Raw genomic sequence first — 18,321 nt, 5'->3', positions numbered from 1 at the left:
ATTTTTTTAACAATCTGAAGAAGTATTAAACAATGGCGACTGCATGTGAGAGGGAACAATAAAGAGACCAAAAAGCAATGTACTCACGTTAAAATGACGAACACGGAACGAATAACGGCGACGTTTCGACCTAAGGGTCTTCTTCAGGCACAAAAACACAAAAGTACACACACAAAAAAGAAGAAGAAAGACGATAGAACAAATAAAGAGGAGAACAACTGACAAAACAACTGCACTGCACAAACCGACAAATGACAAAGACAGAGAAGCAAGGGAAGCTACTCGAGGAGAATGAAAAGCGGCAGTTTTGAGGTCTGTAGACCAAACAAAATGTGGGGGGGGGGGGGGGGTGGGGGGGGGGGGGGGGGGTTTGCGTGAAAGGGAACGAAAGAGGAGACTCGCGTACCCGTGCGGACACACACACACACACACACACACACGCACACACACACACATACACACAAGGTGGAACAGCGGGGGGAAGGTTGAGATGAATGAATTAACGGCGAATAGTGTGTGTGTGTGTGTCGTGTGTGTGTGTGTGTGTGTGTGTGTGTCCGCACGGGTACGCGAGTCTCCTCTTTCGTTCCCTTTCACGCAACCCCCCCCCCCCCCCCCCACATTTTGTTTGGTCTACAGACCTCAAAACTGCCGCTTTTCATTCTCCTCGAGTAGCTTCCCTTGCTTCTCTGTCTTTGTCATTTGTCGGTTTGTGCAGTGCAGTTGTTTTGTCAGTTGTTCTCCTCTTTATTTGTTCTATCGTCTTTCTTCTTCTTTTTTGTGTGTGTACTTTTGTGTTTTTGTGCCTGAAGAAGACCCTTAGGTCGAAACGTCGCCGTTATTCGTTCCGTGTTCGTCATTTTAACGTGAGTACATTGCTTTTTGGTCTCTTAATCTGAAGAAGAACAAGTCGCGTAAGGCGAAAATACAATATTTAGTCAAGTAGCTGTCGAACTCACAGAATGAAACTGAACGCAATGCCATTTTTCAGCAAGACCGTATACTCGTAGCATCGTCAGTCCACCGCTCATGGAAAAAGGCAGTGAAATTGACAAGAACAGCGGGGTAGTAGTTGCGCTAAGAAGGATAGCACGCTTTTCTGTACCTCTCTTTGTTTTAACTTTCTGAGCGTGTTTTTAATCCAAACATATCATATCTATATGTTTTTGGAATCAGGAACCGACAAGGAATAAGATGAAAGTGTTTTTAAAATTGATTTGGACAATTTAATTTTGATAATAATTTTTATATATTTAATTTTCAGAGCTTGTTTTTAATCCGAATATAACATATTTATATGTTTTTGGAATCAGCAAATGATGGAGAATAAGATAAACGTAAATTTGGATCGTTTTATAAATTTTTATTTTTTTTTTACAATTTTCCGATTTTTAATGACCAAAGTCATTAATTAATTTTTAAGCCACCAAGCTGAAATGCAATACCGAAGTCCGGGCTTCGTCGAAGATTACTTGACCAAAATTTCAACCAATTTGGTTGAAAAATGAGGGCGTGACAGTGCCGCCTCAACTTTCACGAAAAGCCGGATATGACGTCATCAAAGACATTTATCAAAAAAATGAAAAAAACGTATGGGGATTTCATACCCAGGAACTCTCATGTCAAATTTCATAAAGATCGGTCCAGTAGTTTAGTCTGAATCGCTCTACACACACACACACAGACAGACAGACAGACAGACAGACACACGCACATACACCACGACCCTCGTTTCGATTCCCCCTCGATGTTAAAATATTTAGTCAAAACTTGACTAAATATAAAAATTGTAGCGTCAGCCGCATAAAATACAGTTGGTCGGATTACCGTAACCTGGACTGTTATCCGTTGCAGCCATTCCGTGAGATCGAGAAGTCGTACAGCTCAGTGGCAGCATGGACCTACATCATCATCATGGTCATCCACATCATCTACATGTCGCTTCTCAGGTGAGTGAGTGTCATCATCGTCGTCACCAGGATAATAAACAAGTCGCGTAAGGCGAAAATACAATATTTAGTCAAGTAGCTGTCGAACTCACAGAATGAAACTGAACGCAATGCCATTTTTCAGCAAGACCGTATACTCGTAGCATAGTCAGTCCACCGCTCATGGCAAAGGCAGTGAAATTGACAAGAAGAGCGGGGTAGTAGTTGCGCTAAGAAGGATAGCACGCTTTTCTGTACCTCTCTTTGTTTTAACTTTCTGAGCGTGTTTTTAATCCAAACATATCATATCTATATGTTTTTGGAATCAGGAACCGACAAGGAATAAGATGAAAGTGTTTTTAAATTGATTTGGACAATTTAATTTTGATAATAATTTTTATATATTTAATTTTTAGAGCTTGTTTTTAATCCGAATATAACATATTTATATGTTTTTGGAATCAGCAAATGATGGAGAATAAGATAAACGTAAATTTGGATCGTTTTATAAATTTTTATTTTTTTTTACAATTTTCAGATTTTTAATGACCAAAGTCATTGTATAATTTTTAAGCCACCAAGCTGAAATGCAATACCGAAGTCCCGGGCTTCGTCGAAGATTACTTGACCAAAATTTCAACCAATTTGGTTGAAAAATGAGGGCGTGACAGTGCCGCCTCAACTTTCACGAAAAGCTGGATATGACGTCATCAAAGACATTTATCAAAAAAATGAAAAAAACGTATGGGGATTTCATACCCAGGAACTCTCATGTCAAATTTCATAAAGATCGGTCCAGTAGTTTAGTCTGAATCGCTCTACACACACACACACACACACACAGACACACACACGCACATACACCACGACCCTCGTTTCGATTCCCCCTCGATGTTAAAATATTGAGTCAAAACTTGACTAAATATAAAAACGCTGGCGCTGGACCCGAGTACTCTTCAGACTGGCTGAAAGTTTTTGTCTTGTGCACGTGGATTTAAAAAAAAAAAAAAAAAAAAAATTTTTTAAATTTATTTTACACAATTAAAAAAATTATTGGAGTAAAATAAAACATTAAAACGTTCATAATAAACAAAAGTAAACAAGAATTAAAACCAAAAACAAAGACCGCCCATGCCGGGAATCGAACCCGGATCTCTTTGGCCATAGTCGGAAACGCTTTCCTCCAAGCCAACAAATCTGACAATCGCCAGTGAACTCAAATGCCTATAGTCCTCGCGCAGTGGTACACGCACACAAAGCACGCAAAGCCTGGTGTGGTGTCGCTGGCTGGGCGGTTTATCAGCCGAACGGCTGTTCTATCCCACCGCGAATCGCGCCCGCCGTTAAGAGTGGCTTTTGTGATTTATTTCGCATTTAGGTCCCAGGTAACATTATGAAGTTTTAATACGATCAATCGGACCTATTATCAAGTTAGTGTATCAACTTTTGAACGAACTGCGCCCAGTAGTTTCCCAGCAATAAGCTGTTTACTAGTACTGCGTACTCGGGGATAGGCTGTCTAACAGCTAGTTTGTGTGTGTGTGTGTGTGTGTGTGTGTGTGTGTGTGTGGGTGTGGGTGTGTGTGTGTGTGTGTGTGTATGTGTGTCTGTGTGTATGTGTGTGTGTCTGTGTGTGTGTGTATGTGTGTGTGTGTGTGTGTGTGCGTGTGGGCGGGTGGGCGTAGGGGAGGGGGGGCAGTGCGTGCGTGCGTGTGTGTGTGTTCGGTTCGTCAATTCATCATGTGACATGTGTCAGCGCAGCTCGGAGAGGAATATCTCGATTATCCCCACTCACATTGCAAAAAGGACAAGCATAACGCATAAATACACGATCGTATTCCTATTCTTATTCACCTAATGTCTCAGTAACGCACAAATGTTTGCTGCATGTGTTCCCCACAGCTACTCAGGCATCACACTGCTAGAGCGTCGCCGAGTGGACCCCACCAACGACACAGTGGACGCTCCGTTGGTGTTCCTGTACGTCATAGCGCCCATAGAGCCTGCCATCATCCTCCTCTACGACGCCTACAGACTCATCACTGTCCTCTCCACTGGAGAACTGCCCGCTGCCGTTAGGATCAAGGTGAACAGTTGTAGACTAGACGAATTCCGGAAATTTAGTTGTTGTGGTTGTTGTGGTTGTTGTTGTGGTTGTTGTGGTTGTTGAAAGAGTTGTTGTGGTTGTTGAAAGAGTTGTTGTGGTTGTTGTTGTGGTTGTTGTTGTTGTGGTTGTTGAAAGAGTTGTTGTGGTTGTTGTGGTTGTTGAAAGAGTTGTTGTGGTTGTTGTGGTTGTTGTTGTGGTTGTTGAAAGAGTTGTTGTGGTTGTTGTTGTGGTTGTTGTTGTGGTTGTTGAAAGAGTTGTTGAAAGAGTTGTTGTGGTTGTTGTGGTTGTTGAAAGAGTTGTTGTGGTTGTTGAAAGAGTTGTTGTGGTTGTTGTGGTTGTTGTTGTGGTTGTTGTTGTGGTTGTTGAAAGAGTTGTTGTGGTTGTTGTGGTTGTTGAAAGAGTTGTTGTGGTTGTTGAAAGAGTTGTTGTGGTTGTTGTGGTTGTTAAAAGAGTTGTTGTGGTTGTTGTGGTTGTTGAAAGAGTTGTTGTGGTTGTTGTGGTTGTTGTGATTGTTGTGGTTGTTGAAAGAGTTGTTGTGGTTGTTGTGGTTGTTGAAAGAGTTGTTGTGGTTGTTGTGGTTGTTGAAAGAGTTGTTGTGATTGTTGTGGTTGTTGAAAGAGTTGTTGTGGTTGTTGTGGTTGTTGAAAGAGTTGTTGTGGTTGTTGTGGTTGTTGAAAGAGTTGTTGTGGTTGTTGTGGTTGTTGAAAGAGTTGTTGTGGTTGTTGTGGTTGTTGTGGTTGTTGTTGGGGTTGTTGTGGTTGTTGAAAGAGTTGTTGTGGTTGTTGAAAGAGTTGTTGTGGTTGTTGAAAGAGTTGTTGTGGTTGTTGAAAGAGTTGTTGTGGTTGTTGTGGTTGTTGAAAGAGTTGTTGTGGTTGTTGAAAGAGTTGTTGTGGTTGTTGAAAGAGTTGTTGTGTTTGTTGAAAGAGTTGTTATGGTTGTTGAAAGAGTTGTTGTGGTTGTTGAAAGAGTTGTTGTGGTTGTTGAAAGAGTTGTTGTGGTTGTTGAAAGAGTTGTTGTGGTTGTTGAAAGAGTTGTTGTGGTTGTTGTGGTTGTTGAAAGAGTTGTCGTGGTTGTTGTGGTTGTTAAAAGAGTTGTTGTGGTTGTTGAAAGAGTTGTTGTGGTTGTTGAAAGAGTTGTTGTGGTTGTTGTGGTTGTTGAAAGAGTTGTTGTGGTTGTTGAAAGAGTTGTTGTGGTTGTTGAAAGAGTTGTTGTGGTTGTTGTTGTGGTTGTTGAAAGAGTTGTTGTGGTTGTTGAAAGAGTTGTTGTGGTTGTTGTTGTGGTTGTTGAAAGAGTTGTTGTGGTTGTTGAAAGAGTTGTTGTGGTTGTTGAAAGAGTTGTTGTGGTTGTTGTGGTTGTTGAAAGAGTTGTTGTGGTTGTTGTGGTTGTTGAAAGGGTTGTTGAAAGAGTTGTTGTGGTTGTTGAAAGAGTTGTTGTGGTTGTTGAAAGAGTTGTTGTGGTTGTTGAAAGGGTTGTTGTGGTTGTTGAAAGAGTTGTTGTGGTTGTTGAAAGAGTTGTTGTGGTTGTTGTGGTTGTTGAAAGAGTTGTTGTGGTTGTTGTGGTTGTTGAAAGAGTTGTTGTGGTTGTTGAAAGAGTTGTTGTGGTTGTTGAAAGAGTTGTTGTGGTTGTTGAAAGAGTTGTTGTGGTTGTTGAAAGAGTTGTTGTGGTTGTTGAAAGAGTAGTTGTGGTTGTTGAAAGAGTTGTTGTGGTTGTTGTGGTTGTTGAAAGAGTTGTTGTGGTTGTTGTGGTTGTTGAAAGGGTTGTTGAAAGAGTTGTTGTGGTTGTTGAAAGAGTTGTTGTGGTTGTTGAAAGAGTTGTTGTGGTTGTTGAAAGGGTTGTTGTGGTTGTTGAAAGAGTTGTTGTGGTTGTTGAAAGAGTTGTTGTGGTTGTTGTGGTTGTTGAAAGAGTTGTTGTGGTTGTTGTGGTTGTTGAAAGAGTTGTTGTGGTTGTTGAAAGAGTTGTTGTGGTTGTTGAAAGAGTTGTTGTGGTTGTTGAAAGAGTTGTTGTGGTTGTTGAAAGAGTTGTTGTGGTTGTTGAAAGAGTTGTTGTGGTTGTTGTGGTTGTTGAAAGAGTTGTTGTGGTTGTTGAAAGAGTTGTTGTGGTTGTTGTGGTTGTTGAAAGAGTTGTTGTGGTTGTTGTGGTTGTTGAAAGAGTTGTTGTGGTTGTTGAAAGAGTTGTTGTGGTTGTTGAAAGAGTTGTTGTGGTTGTTGAAAGAGTTGTTGTGGTTGTTGAAAGAGTTGTTGTGGTTGTTGAAAGAGTTGTTGTGGTTGTTGAAAGAGTTGTTGTGGTTGTTGAAAGAGTTGTTGTGGTTGTTGAAAGAGTTGTTGTGGTTGTTGAAAGAGTTGTTGTGGTTGTTGAAAGAGTTGTTGTGGTTGTTGTTGTGGTTGTTGAAAGAGTTGTTGGGGTTGTTGAAAGAGTTGTTGTGGTTGTTGAAAGAGTTGTTGTGGTTGTTGTTGTGGTTGTTGAAAGAGTTGTTGTGGTTGTTGAAAGAGTTGTTGTGGTTGTTGAAAGAGTTGTTGTGGTTGTTGAAAGAGTTGTTGTGGTTGTTGAAAGAGTTGTTGTGGTTGTTGTTGTGGTTGTCGTTGTTGAAAGAGTTGTTGTGGTTGTTGTGGTTGTTGTGGTTGTTGAAAGAGTTGTTGTGGTTGTTGAAAGAGTTGTTGTGGTTGTTGTGGTTGTTGTGGTTGTTGAAAGAGTTGTTGTGGTTGTTGAAAGAGTTGTTGTGGTTGTTGTGGTTGTTGAAAGAGTTGTTGTGGTTGTTGTGATTGTTGAAAGAGTTGTTGTGGTTGTTGAAAGAGTTGTTGTGGTTGTTGTGGTTGTTGAAAGAGTTGTTGTGGTTGTTGTGGTTGTTGTGGTTGTTGAAAGAGTTGTTGTGGTTGTTGAAAGAGTTGTTGTGGTTGTTTAAATAGTTGTTGTGGTTGTTGAAAGAGTTGTTGTGGTTGTTGTGGTTGTTGAAAGAGTTGTTGTAGTTGTTGAAAGAGTTGTTGTGGTTGTTGAAAGAGTTGTTGTGGTTGTTGAAAGAGTTGTTGTGGTTGTTGAAAGAGTTGTTGTGGTTGTTGAAAGAGTTGTTGTGGTTGTTGTGGTTGTTGAAAGAGTTGTTGTAGTTGTTGAAAGAGTTGTTGTGGTTGTTGAAAGAGTTGTTGTGGTTGTTGAAAGAGTTGTTGTGGTTGTTGAAAGAGTTGTTGTGGTTGTTGTGGTTGTATAAAGAGTTGTTGTAGTTGTCGAAAGAGTTGTTGTGGTTGTTGAAAGAGTTGTTGTGGTTGTTGTGGTTGTTGTGGTTGTTGAAAGAGTTGTTGTGGTTGTTGTGGTTGTTGTGGTTGTTGTGGTTGTTGAAAGAGTTGTTGTGGTTGTTGAAAGAGTTGTTGTGGTTGTTAAAAGTTGTTGTGGTTGTTGTGGTTGTTGAAAGAGTTGTTGTGGTTGTTGAAAGAGTTGTTGTGGTTGTTGTGGTTGTTAAAAGAGTTGTGGTTGTTGAAAGAGTTGTTGTGGTTGTTGAAAGAGTTGTTGTGGTTGTTGTGGTTGTTGAAAGAGTTGTTGTGGTTGTTGTGGTTGTTGTGGTTGTTGAAAGAGTTGTTGTGGTTGTTGAAAGAGTTGTTGTGGTTGTTGAAAGAGTTGTTGTGGTTGTTGAAAGAGTTGTTGTGGTTGTTGTGGTTGTTGAAAGAGTTGTTGTAGTTGTTGAAAGAGTTGTTGTGGTTGTTGAAAGAGTTGTTGTGATTGTTGAAAGAGTTGTTGTGGTTGTTGAAAGAGTTGTTGTGGTTGTTAAAAGAGTTGTTGTGGTTGTTGTGGTTGTTGAAAGAGTTGTTGTGGTTGTTGAAAGAGTTGTTGTGGTTGTTGAAAGAGTTGTGGTTGTTGAAAGAGTTGTTGTGGTTGTTGAAACAGTTGTTGTGGTTGTTGTGGTTGTTGAAAGAGTTGTTGTAGTTGTCGAAAGAGTTGTTGTGGTTGTTGAAAGAGTTGTTGTGGTTGTTGAAAGAGTTGTTGTGGTTGTTGTGGTTGTTGTGGTTGTTGTGGTTGTTGAAAGAGTTGTTGTGGTTGTTGAAAGAGTTGTTGTGGTTGTTGAAAGAGTTGTTGTGGTTGTTGAAAGAGTTGTTGTGGTTGTTGAAAGAGTTGTTGTGGTTGTTGAAAGAGTTGTTGTGGTTGTTGAAAGAGTTGTTGTGGTTGTTGTGGTTGTTGAAAGAGTTGTTGTGGTTGTTGAAAGAGTTGTTGTGGTTGTTGTGGTTGTTGAAAGAGTTGTTGTGGTTGTTGTGGTTGTTGTGGTTGTTGAAAGAGTTGTTGTGGTTGTTGAAAGAGTTGTTGTGGTTGTTGAAAGAGTTGTTGTGGTTGTTGAAAGAGTTGTTGTGGTTGTTGTGGTTGTTGAAAGAGTTGTTGTAGTTGTTGAAAGAGTTGTTGTGGTTGTTGAAAGAGTTGTTGTGGTTGTTGAAAGAGTTGTTGTGGTTGTTGAAAGAGTTGTTGTGGTTGTTAAAAGAGTTGTTGTGGTTGTTGTGGTTGTTGAAAGAGTTGTTGTGGTTGTTGAAAGAGTTGTTGTGGTTGTTGAAAGAGTTGTTGTGGTTGTTGAAAGAGTTGTTGTGGTTGTTGAAAGAGTTGTTGTGGTTGTTGTGGTTGTTGAAAGAGTTGTTGTGGTTGTTGAAAGAGTTGTTGTGGTTGTTGAAAGAGTTGTTGTGGTTGTTGTGGTTGTTGTGGTTGTTGAAAGAGTTGTTGTGGTTGTTGTTGTGGTTGTTGTGGTTGTTGAAAGAGTTGTTGTGGTTGTTGAAAGAGTTGTTGTGGTTGTTGAAAGAGTTGTTGTAGTTGTCGAAAGAGTTGTTTTCCTTGAAAAAGAAATGCTAAGCTCTACTGATTTCAGGGCTCCCCAAACTCTGCGTCCCTGCGTCCTATGCGCACTATAGAAACCGAGAAAACGTACTAAAAATCGTATCTGATCTTATCTGATCTAATCTTATTTTATCATATCCTATCCCATCCCATCCCATCCTATCCCATCTCATCTCATCTAATCTCATTTGATCTAATCTGATCTTATCTGATCTGATCTTATTTTATCCTATCCCATCCTATCCTATCCCATCTCATCTCATCTAATCTCATTTGATCTAGTCTCATCTTATCTGATCTTATCTGATCTGATCTTATTTTATCCTATCCTATCCCATCTTATCTCATCTATTCTCATTTGATCTAGTCTCATCTTATCTGATCTTATCTGATCTTATCTTATTTTATCCCATCCTATCCTATCCCATCTCATCCTATCTCATCTAATCTCACTTGATCTAATCTGATCTTATCTGATCTGATCCGATTTGATCCCTTTCCATCCTCTTCTCTCCTCTTCCAGGCAATCCAAATCTCCACGAACATGTTTTATATTTTAACCCAGGTGAGAGGGACATTATAAGATGTTTGATGGGTTGTTGACAGACCAGCTTTTTTGTCGGTCCGAGGGGGAGCATATCGTCTTTTGTTTCATATTTATTGACCAAGGCCGAAGGCCGCGGTCAATAAATATGAAACAAAAGTCGATATGCCCCCCGAGGACCGACAAAAAAGCTAGTCTGTCAACAAACCCCCAAACATCGTTTTTGTCATCATTTTGGTAGTGAGAAAATAAGTGCACAATTAACCCAGGGAGCCATGCTTTGAAACACGGGTTCCGTGCTGACAACCACACGAGTCCCGGTTTGATAACCACTGGCAATCAACGATAGCCGTGGAGCGAGGATTATCAGAAAGAGCTGGCGTGTGGAAGCAACTTTCTGTGTTTTTGAGTTCATTAAATGTTGGGATGAATATGTCAGGTTTGAGGATGCACAATTCTGTAGGTTCATCTCGGTATTCCACCCCTCGGCTTTCTGTTGTAAATATTAAGCTGAGTGATCGAATGTGGAAGCTGCGTTTGGTCAAAGGTCACAGAAGATTTGCGTCGTGCAGCGAAGGAAAGAATCGCGATCTTGTTTCCGACTCAGTACCTCTTTGTTTTTCATTAGACCTGTCATTCTGCTTGCTCGGCTTTGTTAGATGTTTGCATATCTTGTTGCTATTTTCTTTGCTTTTATTATTGTTTCTTATTTGTGCTTCGTTTATCGATACAACGTCTTGAGCACGGGTCAAAATGTGTGTGTCAGGGGTCGTTTTACTTGAACTTGACGTTCGTGTTTCTCCGAACGTCTGTGTATCGAAACACAGATACACGCACTCCATGACTCTGTAAGAAGACAAAACATATCGCTAGGTTTCATTTGTTTTTGATGAATGTATGACCTTTCATGAAGTAGTTTTGTTTTTTGTTTACTTTTGCCAGTTTGCCAGTTCGTTTTTGGAACTTTGTAAAGCAGTGTCGTGTCGTCTGTTTAGGTCTGGGGAAACACCAATGAAAAGAGCCGAAGAATCCCCGAGCGTTTCTATTGGGTTTGCTTTTGATTATCCATGTATAACCTGCTTCCTGCAACTATGGTAACCGGGGATTTATTGCCTGGGGAACATGAGATTTATTTGCCAGGTGCTTGTGAATGAAAACTCGTGAAAATGATGACAAAAAAGTGTTATTCTTTACATTTTGTTTGTTTGTTTGCTTAACGCCCAGCCGACCACGAAGGGCCATATCAGGGCGGTGCTGCTTTGACATATAACGTGCGCCACACACAAGACAGAAGTCGCAGCACAGGCTTCATGTCTCACCCAGTCACATTATTCTGACACCGGACCAACCAGTTCTAGCACTAACCCCATAATGCAAGACGCCAGGCGGAGCAGCCACTAGATTGCCAATTTTAAAGTCTTAGGTATGACCCGGCCGGGGTTTGAACCCACGACCTCCCGATCACGGGGCGGACGCCTTACCACTAGGCCAACCGTGCCGGTAATATTCTTTACATGCACAATGTATCTTTCACTAGGGGTACCGGGTTGTTGCATTCATATTTACAAGGCCATGCTTCAGCTTTGACCCGGGACCTGGCCAAAGGACTCACGCGGCCCCCTGGCGTTATTTTCCCATTGAAACTCATTCTTTCTTGAATGGATTGCCTGTCTTCTATTCTCTTTTCTCTACTCTTCTCACATCTAATCTTATCTCTGTTTTACAGCGGGTGTTCAAGGCCGACGTGGCGTTGAGCGTCCTCACCGTGGCCCTACCCATTGTCCTCGGCGTCATCTACTCCATCCTGGTCATCGTCTGGATCCTCTTCCACGAGCTGGGCTACTCCCACATGGACCACATCTTCTCTGTGGCGGTGTGCATAGGCTGGCTCTACACCATCTCATTCACCAGAGGCATTCGCATCATTCACTACTTCTGGAAGATGATTCAGAACATGATTGTCAAGGACATCTTCAAGTTCCTCTTCATCTATCTCTTCGTCTTGCTGGCGTTTGCGTTCGCCTTCCACGCTGTCTTTCAAATTTCTTCAGGTGGGTTAAACAATGTTTTATTTCTGTTAACATATTCATAAACTGTACAGAAATGTGCAAACAATATAACAAACCTGGCAATCAGAAATGAATAAACAAATGGCAGACAGTCAGATAAGTGCATAGTATTAGTACTCGCATACAAAAAAGTCAATTAGTTTACCACAAAAATATCATCCTATTTCAAGAGGAGAAGAATAATAACCACACAAAGAAGATATCAAATGACCTAAGGGAAGTAATCGCTCTTTATGCATCCGACATGTGTAATAGAGTAAGCGAGAGTTGTACGGAACCTTTTCTCCTGGCACCTGAAAGAATAACAAGCATTGAAATGAACAAGCGACTTTCATCCTTGAAGAAGATTTAGATTAACTAACAAAGAAGAGTTAGCGGTCGAGGTGAACAATGACTGTCGAGACCTGTGTGAAATGTCATATTTTGGTCAAAAATACAAACAACGTATACTAATTCCTGAACAGGCGTGGCCAACATGTATCCATCGCCATTTGACTCTGCGTTCCTGGTGTTCCACCTGATGGTCGGTAGGGACGAGTTGTTCACGGACGACTTTGAGACTAACATGATGGCTGTGGGGAGGAGCACGGTGTATACAAAGGTATGTCTGGTTTTTTATGTTGTTTCAGCTGTGGGTTTGCTTTTGGTCCACACCATTTTACCCCCCCCCCCCCCCCCCGAAAGCAGCGCATGGCTGCCTGAATGGCGGGGTAAAAACAATAATTCACATAAAACCCCATTCGTGCAAAAACATGAGTGAACGTGGGAGTTTTAGCCCATATACGAAGAAGAAGAAGACACCATTTATTTTTTATTATAAGTACCAATGCCGTATACAAACAATAGGATCAATGAAACACAACTTGAACAAGCTTAGCTTATGAACGGTCTCTCAAAAAACAGTACATGATCGGATAATGTCAAAGGTTAACATTTTCTTTAGTTCTAATAACGTCGTACCAACTGAACTCCCTTTTCATTAAAAAAAAAAATTTCTTGGGGGTCTTCTGGCGTTTGTTTCTGCAATTATAACAATAATCCTTGTCAGACACAGCTCTCAGTGTGCATGCGTCTTGGTCGAACCAGTTTCGATCAAAAGCAAACCAATGCGAATCATTTTCCATTGATGTTCTTGGTATACCTGTATAGTTCTTTGCAAAGTATCTGTTAGTTTCTGGGTCCTAATGACGAACATTTCGTCATATATGGGCACAATTTTGCTCCTCAATCTCTTTAACTATTTAGTGAACGATTCCATTTCTGCGATCTTCAAATATCTAATCGTATGGAAACCGGTCTTGATTTAAGAACTTTGTCAGGCCTGGATTAAAATCAAGTTCTTGTGTATGACTGGGTACGTAAATTTTCGTTAGAGTGCCTTGGAGAACGAGGAACATATGAGCCTGTGACGACCATCCTGTAATAAGGACGAAAGTAGCTTCCTCATTTCGATGCTTGTTATTCTCTCAGGTGTCCGAAGATTGGTTACGCATAACTCTATTGCACATGTCGTGTGCATCTACAGCACTTACTTCCCTTTGTTCTCACAGCATAATTCTTCATTAAAATCTTTGTTGCGTTCCCTTTGTTCAGGTGCTGTACTTGGTTTACATGGTCCTGGGCACAATTCTGCTCCTCAACCTGCTTATCGCCATGATGAACGATTCCTACTCCTCCATCTCGAATCAACACAGCGTCACCTGGCGAATAGAGTCCGTGCAGCTGGGAGTCGACATTGAAAAGTCTTTCCCGTGGTCCACTCGCATGTTTTCGCGCATCAAGTTCATCAAAAACAAGAACAAGCCCAAGCCGTATGACCGAAACACTAAACGACCTTCGCTTCACCCCGACGCGTTGGCTCACGGGATTGAACTGTGGTCTGCTTTGTCGACCGGTTCGGCTGAGAAATACCGCGATGTCTGGAGCATTTCTGTCCCGGAGAAGCGCGTGCGTGACATCAACGTCGCGCGAGAGGAGAGCGAACGAGAGATGCTGCGAGATTTGCAGATCAAAATGGCGTCTGTGGAACAGCGCATGAGCTCTGACCTTCAGCAGGTGAAGCATGACCTTGACGACATCCGGGCAATGTTGAGAGAAATGCACCAGTTGAAGGTGAAAGCAGAGGAAGTGTAGAATGTGGTTTTGTTTTTGTTTGGGTCACTGCTGACGTCATGAATCGTTTATACTCATTGCCATCAGTGGTGCGTAAAAAAAGACTTTGTTGGATTAGTTCATGTGTTAACTTTTGAAACAAAAAAAAGAAGAGAGAGAGAGAGAGAGACAGAGACAGAGACAGAGAGACAGAGAGAGAGAGACAGAGTATAAGTTTTTTTTGGCTTCTTTATTTTTGTAAGTCGTACCATGACTGACTAAACCGCTCAAAGCTAAGGTGTTTGGTGTTTTACTATTCCTGCGTAATAATTTTCAACAACTCTTTCCTTTTTTTTGCGGTGAAAGTATAGGCCTACTTACTGTCAAACTGTGATACGACAACACTATGCAATACACTTCTTTTACTTTCATAACTTTTTTGTTGTATGAACGATCAGGCCTAAAAGAAAAATAGGTGTGGTTACGGTAACCCGACCTACCCTATTTTTAGGGGCCGATCCTATAACTTTTTATTACATTTGTCAAAAAAACAAAAACAAAAACCAAGAAAACGAGTGCAGAAAACGCAATGATAGCGAAAGCGCCCGAGTCGCACACTTATTTCCCTGTCAAGTAGGTTTAATTTGTACACATTAGAAAAAAAAGTTTAAAAAAAAAAAAGTGATTGCCTACCTTCCTACCCTATTTTTTTTGGCTATGTTACCGTAACCACACCTATTATTTTTTTTGGCTATGTTACCGTAACCACACCTATTATTCTTTTGGCTATGTTACCGTAACCACACCTATTATTTTTTTGGCCTTACCGTTTGATGATCACACATTTGACCTCGCAGTGTTTTTCACTGACCTTTCCACTTCAGATCTGATTATACATTGTCGTAAACTTTTATTGAACAACCTTGTGATCACTTTTCTTTGGATCTCACTGACCTTTTGTTATTTGTTAATATTGTGACCAACTGTGACATTTTTTTGTACATGTTTCTTTTATTTTGTGATCACTCATGTTGTATTTCCCCCTGTGATCTTTTGAATTTTTATTTCTATAGACACAATGTAATGTCTCCCTCTTTTGAGGGAGTGGGGGCGTTGCTCGATCAGAAGTTCACTTTGTTGCTATAGACACAATGTGATTTCTATCTCTTTTTGGGGAGGATATGTGTGTGGGGGGAAGGGAGGGGGTGCTCAGAATTTCACTCCTTCTTTACTTTCCCATGTGCGATTTGGAGCCTTTGTTGCTATAGAAACAATGTGATTTCTCTCGCTTTTTGGGGAGGATAATGGGGGGGGGTGCTCAGAAGTTCGCACATTTCCTTTAAGGTAAGTTGTTGGTTTTTTCATTCCTTTATTCTTATTTTAATGTAATTTTTTTTTTCTTTTTTTTTTCATTTCTGCTGAAATCTGCTGCAACCCTTTTGACGATGATACTGTTTATTGTTGATTGTGTAGCTAGTAAACTCGAACCTGCCCTGGCGACCACCTCTTGATAACGACTACCTGCCGATTACGACCGCCCCAAAGAAATCCTGACGATAATCTTTGCTATATAATTTACTTTTCCATTTTAACCTCCTGTCCATAAGGACCATTCACGACCGCCCTAAAGAAACCCTGACGAAGTTCTTTGCTATATAATTTACTTTTACATTTTAACCTCCTGTCCATTGGGACCATTCATGGTCGGTACCTTGGGTGGTCGTTATTGGGAGGTCTGAATGTTTGAATAAAACTAAGGCCAAACAAAAATATATGTTGGTTTAGGGTAACGTGACCAAAAACGATAGGGTCAGTAGGTCGGCTTTTTTAAATTTTTTTAATTTAGTCGATTTTAAAGGAGGTTACTTCCCTTAGTCTCAGTATTGTTCGCAAAATGTGCCAAAAGTTTTTTGGTTTTTTTAAAAAATGAAAACAAAAATTTTGGGTCGGCGGGAAAAAATTGGGTCGGTCGGGTTACCCTAAACCAACATATATTTTTGTTTGGCCTAATACTGCTGCTGTTTGTCTCTTTGTAGCTTTCGTTTTTGACTCACATGCGAAGCAAAAGTGAGTCTATGTACTCACCCGAGTCGTCCGTCCGTCCGTCCGTCCGTCCGTCCGGCCGGCCGGCCGGCCGTCCGGAAAACTTTAACGTTGGATATTTCTTGGATACTATTCAGTCTATCAGTACCAAATTTAGCAAGATGGTGTATGATGACAAGGCCCCAAAAAACATACATAGCATCTTGACCTTGCTTCAAGGTCAAGGTCGCATGGGCCATAAATGTTGTTGCTCAGAAGTTCGCACATTTCCTTTAAGGTAAGTTGTTGTTTTTTTCATTCCTTTATTCTTATTTTAATGTAAATTTTTTTTTCTTTTTTTTTTCATTTCTGCTGAAATCTGCTGCAACCCTTTTGACGATGATACTGTTTATTGTTGATTGTGTAGCTAGTAAACTCGAACCTGCCCTGGCGACCACCTCTTGATAACGACTACCTGCCGATTACGACCGCCCCAAAGAAATCCTGACGATAATCTTTGCTATATAATTTACTTTTCCATTTTAACCTCCTGTCCATAAGGACCATTCACGACCGCCCTAAAGAAACCCTGACGAAGTTCTTTGCTATATAATTTACTTTTACATTTTAACCTCCTGTCCATTGGGACCATTCATGGTCGGTACCTTGGGTGGTCGTTATTGGGAGGTCTGAATGTTTGAATAAAACTAAGGCCAAACAAAAATATATGTTGGTTTAGGGTAACGTGACCAAAAACGATAGGGTCAGTAGGTCGGCTTTTTTAAAAAAAATTAATTTAGTCGATTTTAAAGGAGGTTACTTCCCTTAGTCTCAGTATTGTTCGCAAAATGTGCCAAAAGTTTTTTGGTTTTTTTAAAAAATGAAAACAAAAATTTTGGGTCGGCGGGAAAAAATTGGGTCGGTCGGGTTACCCTAAACCAACATATATTTTTGTTTGGCCTAATACTGCTGCAACTGTTTGTCTCTTTGTAGCTTTCGTTTTTGACTCACATGCGAAGCAAAAGTGAGTCTATGTACTCACCCGAGTCGTCCGTCCGTCCGTCCGTCCGTCCGTCCGTCCGTCCGGCCGGCCGGCCGGCCGTCCGGAAAACTTTAACGTTGGATATTTCTTGGATACTATTCAGTCTATCAGTACCAAATTTGGCAAGATGGTGTATGATGACAAGGCCCCAAAAAACATACATAGCATCTTGACCTTGCTTCAAGGTCAAGGTCGCAGGGGCCATAAATGTTGTCTAAAAAACAGCTATTTTTCACATTTTCCCCATTTTCTCTGAAGTTTTTGAGATTGAATACCTCACCTATATATGATATATAGGGCAAAGTAAGCCCCATCTTTTGATACCAGTTTGGTTTACCTTGCTTCAAGGTCAAGGTCACAGGAGCTCTTCAAAGTTGGATTGTATACATATTTTGAAGTGACCTTGACCCTGAACTATGGAAGATAACTGTTTCAAACTTAAAAATTGTGTGGGGCACATGTTATGCTTTCATCATGAGACACATTTGGTCACATATGATCAAGGTCAAGGTCACTTTGACCCTTATGAAATGTGACCAAAATAAGGTAGTGAACCACTAAAAGTGACCATATCTCATGGTAGAAAGGGCCAATAAGCACCATTGTACTTCCTATGTCTTGAATTAACAGCTTTGTGTTGCATGACCTTGGATGACCTTGACCTTGGGTAGGAAAAATGTTTAAAGCAGTTCTTAGTGTATGATGTCATTGCTAGGTTTAGTTATTTGAGGTCAAGCATGTGAGTCGTATGGGCTTTGCCCTTCTTGTTATTTCTTGAAATATCCGTTGGCCAGTGATACTACTATCATAAACATTGATTCAAACAGCATGCATACGTTTATAATATTGCTCAAACAGGTTCGGAAATATACTGTGGATACGTGTAGCTTAGTGTTAACGAGTACCGTGTAACACGTTACTTATACAGTGATACCTGTAACTTTTCCCTATATTTCTGGGACCAACTTATGTTGTATCCTATTTCAAACATGTTCTCGTTTCAAATAACAACAAAGCAGAAATGCTGCTGATTTTTTAACAATTTTATTTTTATTGGTTTTACATGGTGTAGAAATGTTCGCATTTTGTACACGCATTTTGCATTGTGTAAACCAAATAGGTGTTTTGAATTATGCATCACGTGGTCGCTTGTTCTTAATGACGTTGTTATTGTTGCTCAATACTGTTGGAGTCCACACTAACAGTTAAGAGCACGCATGTATGCAGAGAGAGAGAGAGAGAGAGAGAGAGAGAGAGAGAGAGAGAGAGAGAGAGAGAGAGAGAGAGAGAGAGAGAGAGAGAGAGAGAGAGAGAGGGAGAGAGAAAGAAAGGGAGAGAGAGAGAGGGAGAGAGAGAGAGAGAAAGAAAGAAAGAGGGAAAGAGAAAGAGAGAGAGAGAAAGAGAGAGATAAAGAAAGAGAGATAGATAGAGGAAATGACAGACAGACTGACAGACATAGAAAAACATTGTTACTTATTCTTAACTTAACGATACATTATCATGAGAGCCAGAACGGAAGAGCCTACGAATATGCTACTATTTAAGTCGTTCCAGGAAATGCTACAGTAGTTGTGCATTTCTAAGTTTATGTGTAGTGTTAGCACGAGAACTGTTTTTATTGTTATTGGTGCCTTTTGGTATTGTTATTGTTCCGATACTGCTGAAATGATATTGCATTTTTTGTATATGATATTTTGTGAATGCTGAACCATGCAAGAGGA

At 40.6% G+C, this 18,321-nt stretch overlaps 1 protein-coding gene across 1 annotated transcript in view; it reads left to right on the top strand.

Annotated features, from left to right (window-relative positions):
• The window catches only part of LOC138946561 (ankyrin-1-like), a 47,501-nt gene extending 29,180 nt beyond the window's left edge, over positions 1-18,321 (top strand). Inside the window, exons 15-19 of the mRNA XM_070318002.1 lie at positions 1,855-1,949; positions 3,831-4,014; positions 11,103-11,427; positions 11,910-12,046; positions 13,039-18,321. Of these exons, the coding sequence (XP_070174103.1) occupies positions 1,855-1,949; positions 3,831-4,014; positions 11,103-11,427; positions 11,910-12,046; positions 13,039-13,578 (1,281 nt within the window). The 3' untranslated portion in view covers positions 13,579-18,321. The remainder of the gene's footprint in view (positions 1-1,854; positions 1,950-3,830; positions 4,015-11,102; positions 11,428-11,909; positions 12,047-13,038) is intronic.

Source organism: Littorina saxatilis, linkage group LG14 (genome assembly GCF_037325665.1).
Source record: "Littorina saxatilis isolate snail1 linkage group LG14, US_GU_Lsax_2.0, whole genome shotgun sequence".
Lineage (NCBI taxonomy): Eukaryota > Metazoa > Mollusca > Gastropoda > Littorinimorpha > Littorinidae > Littorina > Littorina saxatilis.
The sequence above is the reverse complement of the archived record's forward strand: the minus strand, read 5'-3'. Positions and strand labels throughout refer to the sequence as shown.